Here is a 12,205-nt window from a genome sequence, read left to right as displayed (position 1 = left end):
GCATTTATCGCTATGTTAGACAAAACAATTTATTGAGAAAATAACGAGCAGATTAATTGATAATGAAAATAAGCATTAGTTACACTCTAATTATTTGCGTTTTTCTCTCTTCCCATGTGTTCTATCACTAAACCTGATTTTAGTTTATTTTTTACATTGATGGCATAAGTTTAAACACCATTAGCCTACTGTCTCCACTTAATGTTTCATCCATCCATCTATGGCTCCATCTAACCATGCATGCATCCATCTATCCATTCATGCATCCATCTATCCATTCATCCACCCATCCAGGCATGTCTATGCATCCAACCACCCATCCATCCATCCATCCATCCGTCTATCTATGCATGCATCCATACATCCACGCATGCATCCAACTGTCCATCCATCCAGGGGACTGTATATGACTCTATAGGCTTTTCCCGAGGTAGAGCACTGACTGGACGGATGCCAAAAGGGGGCGTTTGTATCATGCAGCCGGAGGGGCGGGACCAGAGGTGGGTGTGTGTCTCTCAGCTGATGCGCGTATCAACCGACCGACTCCATCATCAGCATCCGACGCTGACAGCGGTCGAAGACAGCATCCCTAATATTACCGACCCACGGCAACATCGGAGAATAATTCAGAGCATCGGCCGAACAGGATTGACGTTGCTGTCTTGTGACAATATTGTTTATTGAGGCTGCCATCTTTCAAACCGCCGAGCTGCATAATAGTGAGTAGCCTTTGATGATGGACCGCCAGGATGCTACAATCGGTAAATCAAAGCTACTGCATGATACGTCGTCAATGTCAATGACGCTGTGCATTTTGATTTTGGTGTTTTTCATTTAGTGAGAATCGTGTGTTTGTTTTTAGTCACGGGCCTTGGGAGCGCAGTCGATTCAGGGCTTGATGCGGATGCTGCTAAAGCCGCCCTTGCCGCCCAGGGATGCAGAGAAAAAGGGAGAGAGAGGGAGTCGTGAGGGGAGGGGATTGAGGCAGAGCAGCAGATAGATAGGCAGTGTATTTTACTACTACTACTATTCACCCAAGTGGAAGTAAACCTCTAGTAAATGGGCTGAGAAGGGGAGGTGCACTGACTATACTGCATCTATCTATCTATCTATCTATCTATCTATCTATCTATCTATCTATCTATCTATCTATCTATCTATCTATCTATCTATCTATCTATCTATCTATCTATCTATCTATCATAATAAGGCTGTAATATGCTACTGTATGGATTTGATGATGGGGATGTTCACATGTGAGAAAGCTGTAATACTTCATGTTGTGATTCATTGTTAATGTCTGCAAATTAAACTGTATTAATATATACAGTATACAGTATATACAATATATTAGCTCGCATTTGCAGTCCACACTCTTTTGGCAGTTTGTTAGGTACACCTATACAGCTCTTCAATAAATCCTGGGTTATAAAAAGTCAATTTTTGTTGAAACTGTTTTAGAGAAGTGTGTAAAGTGGTGTGGTCATGTTGGAGGCTGTAATTTGTGTTGCTGTTTAATTGAGTTGAAGTGTTTCCAAAAGGTTTGGGGGGCATTTTTGCTTTTATTAGATTGGATGAAGTGAACAGGAAACATGAACTGATATGTCGATTACATGGTCAGCATCCTAAAGCTGCCTAAACCCTTAAAATAACTGGGACGCCCACAGAGAGGTGTTGCTCATATTCACCCTCTACCCTCATTGATATAAATTTCACAATGGATGAAATACTAGAAACACCTCTCAGTATAAGACAGTACAGTCCAACTATGCAACAAACTACAGCCTCTAATTGTAGACTACCAGTTTATCAGGTACACTTAGTTGAAACTAACACAGTCCAATGCAACAGCTATGAAATAACTGCCATCTTCATAAAGATTACAATGTTAAGTTTTTTTTAAACTGTTTAACCGTATGTTTTTTTCAGATACTCCTTTATCCCAGAGCCCCAGAAACCAATCAATATTCCTTAAATACCACACCTTCCACAAGCTTTTCTGTTAGTTATTTAGTTAGTTAGTTAGTTAGTTAGTTAGTTACTTTGTTAGTTAGTTAGATAGTTAGTTAGTTAGTTAGTTAGTTACTTTGTTTGTTAGTTAGCTTGTAATAATGGGTTTAAATGCAAATTTGTTCAAGAATTTGCATTAGTACTAATAGTAAAGGTTTTACTACCCTGTCAGACAGGGTATCAACATGAAGTAAAAAATGTGAAAGCCATCAGGCATTTACCATTTCAGTCTTTTTTGTGTGTATTACCAAACAAAAACTGCAGAAAATCGCTTTATCACTAAGTATTTGCAACACATTCAATATGTGGCCTTCGGTGCCCCTGAGAGTCTGGGGGCCCGGGATAGTTTCTTACTTTGTGTGGTTGGTAATCTATATAATGATAATAATGATAAAGTGTAATGCAATATGATTCAATAGTATCACAAACTACTACCTCCAATATTAACAAAAACTTGAATCAACACCTGTCTAAAACATTTTCAATGAAACTGAACATTATAATCTTCATGAAGGTGGGATTTATTGCAAAGCTCTCATATTGGACTACATTAATTTCAGCTGGGTGTGCCTAAAAACACAGACAAACCTGCATACTGCGGCCTCATGCAAACTAATACAATAATAAATAAACCCTATAAGGAGTTTTCAGTGGACAGTTTTTGTCGAGACCGTATCACAGAGGTGTTGATTAAACTCTTGGGTAATTTTTAAGCTGTAGCTTGGTGGTATTTTTCATTTGACGATACAGGAAACTCTGAATGTTCCTGTTTTCCTCATTGCTTTATAAAGAAATACAAAACACCACCACCATCAACCACAGTATCAACAACATACTTGCACAGGTGGCTCTGTAACTTACTCATAGCATATTAGCATGCATAAGTATAGCCTTACAGACTGTAAGGCTATACTTATGCATGCTAATATGCTAATAATGTCAGTGTATCATGTCATAGTTTAGTGTTAGCAATTTATTAGCACTAAACATAAAGTACAGCTGAGGGGGATATCTTTAGTTGTCCAGGAACTTAAGGAACCAAAACATTGGACAAATAAAAAATCTGAGCTCATGGTGGTATAGAGTAAAAGTCATCAATATCAAATTTCATTTTTCGCTGAAAATCAAAAATGTCAACTTTATGGTGGTGATAGAAACAAAAAGTTTGTTCAAAATAAAAAAAAAGTTAAAGTTAGAGACCAAAGTCAAGATTCATCCTCTGTACAACATTTCATGACAATCCATGTTATAGTTGTTGAATTATTTTAGTATGGACCAGTTGAATTAACACTTCTCTGACACATTATTAACAAAAATGAAGCTTCACTAAATCTGTATTTATTGCAGAGCTGTTGTTTTCTATTGCATAATGTTATGCGGGTGTTCCTGTTATTATGTCCACAAATAAAACACCCTCCTCCTCCAGTCCAGCGATACTGATGGAAATAAAGCAGTAAGAGTCTTCACTGTTCACCTACAAATTGTGAACATCATAAACAGACGCCAGAAACAGAAATTAACAATGTGATTTGTTTCCATTAGCATCATTCAACTGGAGGACAGGTTTATTTTTAGCTTTATTCATACCCTCAATATGTATACACGTGATAGTGCAGACTTATCCATCTGACCTTTTTCATTGTTATCATGATGGGAGGACCACGCTGCCCCTTTATGTGGGTTGGAATCTATTCTGCATTAGCTATTATTGTATAACTAGTCATTATGCAATTACAATATCGTATAACTCCTTTCGTTTTTCTGTGTTCCTCTAGTGTGTGTGCCCCCACTACCTGCATTAGGTTGTGATGACCCACACTACTTCCAAATGTATCTGTGACCCTCCCCAATCCTGACTCCTAACCTCTAATCCCTGACCTTTGACCCCACTATGGGCAGTGTTGGCAGTGGGGTGGCAGGAGAGCAGGAGTTTGCCATGAAGTCTGTGGGCACGAGGACCACCCTGCCTCGGGCCCCTCCTCTCTCTCGCCGTTGTCCTGCCGACCGCAGCTGCAGCGCAGAACGGCTGCCCCGCCCCCCGGCGACTATATCTGACGGGACGGCATCTAGCGATGAACGAGGGAGTGTTAGTATCGGAACTGGGACCTGTACTGGGACTGACCGGCCCACCGAAACAGCCTCCTCCACCAACACTGAATGTACCATGACAGCCCCATCCAACAACAACCAGTTGGAGTGTGGCAACGGAGCGGGCAGGAGGGAGAGGGAGTGGGAGAGAGAGAGGGAGAGACAACGTGAGAGGGGGAGAGACAGGGACCGGGACAGAGACTGGGACCGAGAGAGGTTAGAAAGGGAACGAGAGAGGGAGAGGAACCGGGAGAGGGAACGGGAACGAGTGGAGAGGGAGAGGCTCGAGCGAGAAAGGGAGCGAGAGAGGGAGAGAGCCAGAGAGAGGGAGCGGGAGAGAATTGAGAGGGAGAAGATAGAAAGGGAGAGGGAGCGAGAGAGGGAGAGAGAGAGGGAAAGGGAAAGAGAGAGGCTGGAGAATGAGAGGTTGGAGAGAGAGAGAGATAGGGAAATGCAAGCTGCAGGTCTAGATCTTTGTGGGAACCTTGTGGGCCGAGGAGCAAGCGAGAAGAACGGCGTTGGTATGACCCAGCACCAGCACAGAGAGATGGTGGCCGCGAGAACTGACAGTGAGAACAACCCGTCCAGCCACAACCCTCCAAACCATAACCCACCCAAGATTCTGCCAGTGTCTGGAAAACTGGAGCAGGTACTTCAGGATGTAAAACGGCGGTTCCCAACTGCACAAGGAGTAACAAGATGATTACCAGGATATGAAATAGTCAAAACCAACAAAGACTTTTCTCTAATATTTGTGTTTGTCTTGTGAAAGAGTTAAGGCCGATAAAAACTTTGAATGAAACAATCATGCCTCAGTTGAACTGCTCAAAACTCATATATAAACAGTCTGTAACAAGGGGTCACAAGTTGGACACTTCCGACTCAGAAGACCTGAGTGAAACACATTAACATTTTAAAGCCTTAAAGGATAAATTAACGCTTTTCAAGACTTTTGTTAAAATAAAATATAAAATTTCCTCAGACCCACTTGATTTGGCTAACTCACATTGCTAAAGCTTCACATTAGTCTCAGCTGAACTTGGGAAAGTATCTTTGCATGCAACTAAGGCGGTGGACTCTTCACCAGGAGACAAGATCACAGTGATCAAAACCTCTTTTTAGTGATCTTTAAAACCATTATTTGTGATATCTTTCGCTTATTTGCAGGATGTCAAAATGCCACTGGAAAAACTGAATGCAAGCTGTTTCAAATTTCAAATACATTATACAATAATATGAAAAATGCATGCATGCTACATCACTTTATTATTTGATCACTAAAGCATGTTTACTGTAGTGATGACAGACAATTTTTGTCAGCTGCAATGTTATATTATTATTTCTTCATTTCTTCTTCTGTCTCTTTCCCAGGCAATGCAGAACAACTCCGGCCTTGTTCGTCCCTCTGCCTTCAAGCCGGTGGTTCCCAAGAGCTTCCACTCCATGCAGAACCTGGTGGGCCAGGCAGGAGGGGCTGGAAGCGAGGGCAAGACTGAGGCAAGGAGTGAAGGGTTCAGTGAGGGAAGAGGTGGCAGGAGAGGCAGGGATGGGGGAGGAGAGTCAGGAGAGGTCCCAGAGGCCCTGCTCCTCGACCAGGACAGCCCAGTAAGGGTCAGCAGAAGTGAGGGTGGGGGAAATGGTATTGAAGTGGTTCAGGGAGGGATGTCTGACTCAGGGAGGAACTCCCTGACCAGCCTGCCCACCTACACAGGCTCAGGGTCTGGTTGTGGACCCCCAGCAGTCCTGGGGCCTCTAAGTGCTTCCACCAGCCACATCAACAGGTTGGGCATGGTTGGGGCAGCGGCAGGCCTGGACAAGCTAGAAAAGCCTGGCTACCAGGTAGTGCCATCAGTCGCATATATATATTATATCCGAAAGTTATAAATGCATGTTGGTGTTATCGTGTTGAATGTAATTTTGGTGGTTTCCTGCAGAATGGGTTAAGTGCTTCAGACAGCGGCCGCTCGTCCTCGGGAAAGAGCTCCTCATCCTATCAGAGGCTGAGCCACCTGAGTGATGCCCCAGCACCTCTGCGCCCCTCACCCTCATCTGATGACATCATTCAGGACCTGGAGGACCGCTTGTGGGAGAAAGAGCAAGAGGTCAGAGGCCATTCACAGATGTTTGATTTACAGTTAAATTGCAATTTGTGGGTCTTTCGTTAAAATGATACTGCATTTTAAGGGTCCTTTGCAATGCAAAAGTAGAAAGAGTCGTTCACCTCAAGCAGCAGTAAGCCATACACATTTTTTTACTTTTATTTACCCGGAGTGTTTCAGAGATTTCTGTCTCCAGGAAAATGCAATGAAGGTGAAAATAATTTGTTCGTGGTGCATAACAACTTAAATTGAACTTGTTCCAGAAACATTGCCCCAGTTAGTCTGGATAAGTCACACATCTCACTCTCAGCAGGTTTCATTGGTACTATTTCGTAAGCAGAAAGTAGTTATGTGCCTCCAGATGGACCATGCATGGCTACATACTAATAGGAGTTCAGTGAGAAAATATTTTGTTTTGTAATGTGGGTGAGCTGACCTTTTAACCCTCCCAAACTGGGAACGATAAATTCATTATAAAGGTCCAACCCACAAATAACTTATGTACTGTATCTTAGAGAAAGGAAGTGCAAATGTGCATCAACAAAGTGGTATAAAATGAAGTTTTCCATCAAGTAAATAAGAGTATTTGTAGAAATTTGCTTTAGATATTTAAGAAATAAATGATCAGCAGTTTTAGTCAAATGTATTCTGTTTAATACCCATATTGCTGATTTGTCGCCTGATTCCTGTTCTTCTCTACTAGGTGCAGCATATGCGCCGCAACTTGGACCAAAGTGAGGCAGCAATCATTCAGGTGTTTGAGGAGAAGCAACGCGTCTGGGAGCGACAGATGGATGAGCTGAGACAGAACTATGCCTCACGCCTGCAGCAGGTGACCTCACTGCATTTTACACTGCATCCAATGAAACTGATCCTCAAGAGCAGGATGTCACTGCACTTAATTTGCAGTTGCATCCTGAGTCATGTCTAAAATGTTTGTGGAAATCTTGAAAACAAATGCGCAAAAAGAACCATGATAGCAAAATCTGATAGACTAAGATTTGTGTGGAGTACATATAACAGAAAGCCGAAAATGTTTCGTTACATTTTTACAATATATGATACTGCACTGTGGTCCACTCATCTCAAAATTCAACCAAAAGTCCAACCAAAAAAAAAAGGCTCCAAAGATTAGTGCTAGAAGAAGTATTAAACATCCAGGTATCATTTGTGTAGAGGCAGTAAGGACATAGAGAAAATGATTTTGTGCTGATTTTGATTTGTATTGTGTATCTGTGGAGGAAGCTGCCTTTTACTGTACCTGGTTAATGTTGGAATCAATATACAAGTGCACTGTTGGAAGGGCATTGAGGTCAAATTTGTTCCTGATAATCAACACTCACAGACACTCTGGCAGTTTAATGGTTTAAACTGCCGAGGGTGTTATGACAGGATCTGCACGTGTTCCACAATAGACAGACACAGACAGATCTTACACTGTGTCTGTATGTTTGTCTGCAGGTTACACGTCGTGCTCAGCGCTCCCAGACTGCCCTGCAGGCCCAGATAACCCGTCTGTCCCAGGACAAAAGGAGGCTCCAGGAGGAGATGGCGGCTCTGCTAGCCCAGAGAGAGGAGCTCGAGAGAAAGTGTCTGGATTATAGGAAGGAGCAGGCTGACATTTTGCCTCGCCTGGAGGAGACCAAATGGGAGGTGAGCAGAGCATGTTCAATACTGAATGAGTTAGAGAAACCTCAGAAATTAAGGAGTACAGTCTAGACCTGTGAAAAGTGCCTTGAGATAACTTGTTGTGATTTGGCGCTATATAAAGATTGATTGATTGATGGTATTACACCGATAGAACCAGATAAAAGGACATAATGAAGCCTACGATGCAGCAGCACATATGTGTGTCAGTGCCATTCCTCTGTGAAGAGCTGTGGAGGAGGATAAAGCTCTCGTACAGTGGGCACCAATACCCCGCGGGGGGTCTTTCCCCTGTGCAACATACAGTATGCCTGTGTGATAGCGTCACACAGCCAGTGGGGAAAGTGCTGTCTCATCAGAGGCTTTCCCTGAGAATGTTCTCTGTAATGCACACCATGTTTTGTGAACTTTCAATGTAGATCCATTGGCTACTGCCTGAATTTGCTTAATGATAAGCAAATTTCTCTTGAAAAATACATTAAGCAGAGGACACATTTTTTATGCTAACAATCTTGGTTCCCTCATTTTCTTTTCTAAGGTTACATTGTTCTGTTGTCTTACAGAATACACTTAAGTAAAAGTCATCTGTCAGATATTTCTTCCCTGGTCTATTATTATTATGTCATATTATGTCTTTATTATTTCATATGTGGTATTGAGGTATATAAAATAATCAAATTGCATTGCTTTAATATTGTGATACTTGGATTAGATTACTGATTATATTTTTTAACAGGTAGTAAGTATTTTAAAGTAATCTTCCCAACCTTCGATATGAGTATACGAGTATGTGGGCTTGACTAGTTCAGGAAAATGTTATCAAGGTTACATCATGGTAGACTGAGCAGTGAAGCACTTAAATAAGGGTGTGTGTGTGAAACTGCCTGTGTCTGAAAGCATGTGTGTACAATCACCCCACTCGTACGCAGTATAAGTTTGGGACTAGGGAGATACCATTCACTCACTTTTTTACTCTTGATGTGGCAGGTGTGTCAGAAGGCAGGAGAGATCTCCCTGCTGAAGCAGCAGCTGAGGGAGAGCCAGGCTGAGGTGACCCAGCGAGCTGGAGAGATGGTGGCCCTGAGAGGCCAGCTGAAGGAGCTCAATGCCCAGCTGAGGGAGCGGGAGGAGACCATGCTGGGCCTGAAGGACTCCTACAGCACCAAGAGTCTGGAGCTGGAGAAGTGTGAGGGAGAGCTGAGGAGGACACTGTCAGAAGCAAGTTTTCTTTTTTACTTTGTCACAATAGATGAAAACTGTGACACAGAGCATAGTTCATCCAGTAGAAGAGTCTCAAAATATAATAAAGAATATATTTAATCAAGTTTTTTGATAGATTTTTTAAATTTTACTTTGCAATGAAAGCATAGAGTTTCATGATATTTCAATATTCAGCATACAGCATGTGCAATCATCTCTCAGTATCTCACAATATAAGATGATGGTGATTTTTGTAGAGTTTGTTGACTTTATAAGCACCTCCACGTTTCCACAAACTGTGAACAGCATCCATGCATTGAGACAGAGGTGTAGGTTGTTTTACCAGTTTTCTGTCAATAAGTTTTGTTAATGACCAGCATCGTTTCTATACAGAAAACTGAGATTCATCCTCAGTTTGGCCAAAATATCAAAGTATACACATTACTAAGATAAAATATATTTCTATACATATATACCGATTTACATAGATTTACATTTATCATTAGTCAGCATGAATTTATGCTTATAAAAGCATTACCAAATAATACAAAGTAATAATAAAACAATAATTACTTAGTAATAGTTGTTAAATTAATGCATAGTTGTATAATCCGATCTGTGTCATCAACATAGAATTGTATATTAATAACGTTTTTCTCAGTGACTACATCTTGGGGAATAACCTTGGTTAGGCATGAAAATGATGATGATATATAGTTTTGAAACTAACTCAGATTATTTAAGCCCTCAAATGAAAATGGTCTGCAGCAGCAGGGAATGATCGACTTTATTAAAGGCTTTTGAGGAGACTACGAAAAGAGTAACACAATGTTGATTACTATCCAAAGCAGTCTGAATATAGTTTATAATAAGTGAGATTTCTGCATTGGGAAGGTTAGCACTAAATCCAAATTGTTGAATGTTTAATCCACAAAATCTTCTCTGGTAAGGAGGAATTCCAAAATATTGGGAAAGGGACCAGGACAAATTGGAGATTGAGCAACATTTATTACAGCCAAAACAATTTTCTCTTTTGTGCAGTGTGAGCTCATAAGCAGCTTACACAGATAAAAATATGTATATGTGTTATGCAATAACCAACGGATTAGCAAGTTTAAGAGCATTTTTCTGTTTTATGTTAAGTACAGTTAACAATTTGTGCATTTATCAAATGCTTTTATCCAGAGCAACAGTAAAGTAAGTGAACATTACTTAAACATCAACAGAAAAGGTGCAAAAAACACACAAAATGAAAGAGTGATCAAAAGAGTTGTGCAGCTTACTCAATACACAAATTGAATATAATATTGAAATATAAAATTATGATAACAGCTTTAATAAGGAAACCTCCGGGGGTACATGGATTTACAGTATCTTCCACTATCCATCAAGACTTAAGACTTACTTTTTTCCCTGTCCTGTAATCTTCCTGGATCCAGTTGACTATATAAATACATATATAGCAGAAACAATTACTACATGTATATATACTGAATACTGCACATCTGATAACTTTATTGTCTCTATGTTGTCATTATAAACAATATTTATTAATGCCTCTTGTTTTTAATTTTGTATTTTTATGAACTTTAACACAGTGAGTTATCAAGTTTTCAACTAAATTATGTTTTCCTTTGATATTCCTTTTTTGTCCACAGGTGTCCATCCTCAGAGAGAAACTGGGTGTATTTGAGGCAGAGGTGCTTAGTCTAAAGCGGGCTCTGAATGAAGTTAGCAGAGGAGCCGAAGTTGTCGTGAGCCCCAACTTAGCTGCTGCAGGACTGTTGCCACCCTGGGGAATTGTGCACTGCCCACGAAACCCCTCTGAGCCCTCAACCAACTCCCTCACCCCCACGTCTGACACCCTACTGAGTCTTCAGAGTGATGAAGCCAAAGCCCAAAGGCAGGAAGCTCAGAGACAGGAGAGGCAGCAACGTGAAGAAGCTCAATGGCGTGACGTGCAGCAGCGGCAAGATGCCCACATACAGCAGGACATGCAAATTCGTCAGGATGGCCAAGTCCGACCAGATGCTCAACTCCGCCAGGAAGCCCAGCTTCGTCAGGAGGCTCACCTCCGCCATGAAGTCCAAATCCGTCAAGAGGCCCAACTTCGCCAAGAAGTACAGCTGCGTCAAGAGGCGCAGCTCCGTCAGGAGGTTCAACTCCGCCAAGAGGCCCAGCTCCGTCAGGAGGTCCAGTTGCGCCATGAGGCCCAACTGCGTCAAGAGGCTCAGCTACGTCACGAGGCCCAACTTTGTCAGGAGGTGCAGCTACGTCAAGATGCTCACCAGCCACAGCGGGTCCAGGAGGGTCACTGGGATGAGGCAGGGGAGCTGCGCAGGCAACTAGAGCAACTTCAGGCTGCATTACGTCTGGAGCGACAGCAACGGGAACGTCAGGCTCTCAACTTTGACCAGGAGCGACACACCTGGCAGGATGAGAAAGAACGAGTTTTGAAATACCAGGCACAGTTGCAGCTGAGCTATGTGGAAACGCTGCAGAAGAATCAGGCTTTGGAAAAACGCATGAGCCAGTTGGGAGCTAAACCGGCTACAACCTCCACAACCACCACTATCACTACCACCACCACTTCCTCCCCCTCCTCCTCTAATTCTCCACCTCCACCGCCAGCCCTTTCACCTCTGTCTGCTCAGCCCCCTTCCCTCCCCGGTCCCATCACCCTCACCCTCTCCCCCCCCTGTGAAGACCAGAAGGGGACGCCTTCTCTCCACCAGCTTGCCCCTCCTTGGGCAGGACCTTCACGCCTGGAGAGGATAGAGTCCACTGAGATATAGACAGCTCCATGAAACAATTTTCAGTACTATACACACACAGTGACAAGGCCTCTCACACTAAACCACTTCAACATACCATAGAAAAACATTTCAGTCTACAATAGAATAAATCAGTGCAGTCTGACATACTTTTCAAAGCAACTACAGACACTTAACAGCAACAGTGACAAGTAACAAGGTAATCATCTGAACAGGAAGTTGAACTACATTTAATCTATCAATGATCTATCAACCTCCTATGCAGCCTTTCTCTTACTAGTTGCACACTACATCCTGCATTATCAGTGTTCATGAAAAGTGTGCCACACTGATGGGTGGTGTAAAAACAAAACGTTAAATGACAATGTTTAGATAACAGCACTAATA

At 42.1% G+C, this 12,205-nt stretch overlaps 1 protein-coding gene across 1 annotated transcript; it reads left to right on the top strand.

Moving 5' to 3' along the window:
• Positions 1-3,901: 3,901 nt before the first annotated feature.
• Positions 3,902-11,839, top strand: lzts3b (leucine zipper, putative tumor suppressor family member 3b). The gene is made up of 10 exons (XM_062417872.1): positions 3,902-4,265; positions 4,599-4,747; positions 5,479-5,609; positions 5,643-5,937; positions 6,033-6,200; positions 6,901-7,029; positions 7,659-7,850; positions 8,832-9,062; positions 10,703-10,954; positions 11,369-11,839. Exons 1-10 carry the CDS (start codon positions 3,902-3,904, stop codon positions 11,837-11,839), a joined length of 2,382 nt encoding a protein of 793 aa, XP_062273856.1.
• The last annotated feature ends 366 nt before the right edge of the window (positions 11,840-12,205 follow it).

This window comes from Scomber scombrus, chromosome 4 (genome assembly GCF_963691925.1).
Source record: "Scomber scombrus chromosome 4, fScoSco1.1, whole genome shotgun sequence".
Lineage (NCBI taxonomy): Eukaryota > Metazoa > Chordata > Actinopteri > Scombriformes > Scombridae > Scomber > Scomber scombrus.
This window is presented reverse-complemented; position numbering and strand designations above follow the sequence as displayed.

Coding starts and splice junctions, on each gene's coding strand:
- lzts3b (XM_062417872.1), top strand. CDS start 3,902: ATGGGCAGTGTTGGCAGTGGGGTGGCAGGAGAGCAGGAGTTTGCCATG. Junction 6,201..6,900: donor TGTGGGAGAAAGAGCAAGAG/GTCAGAGGCCAT, acceptor CTTCTCTACTAG/GTGCAGCATATGCGCCGCAA. Junction 7,030..7,658: donor ATGCCTCACGCCTGCAGCAG/GTGACCTCACTG, acceptor GTTTGTCTGCAG/GTTACACGTCGTGCTCAGCG.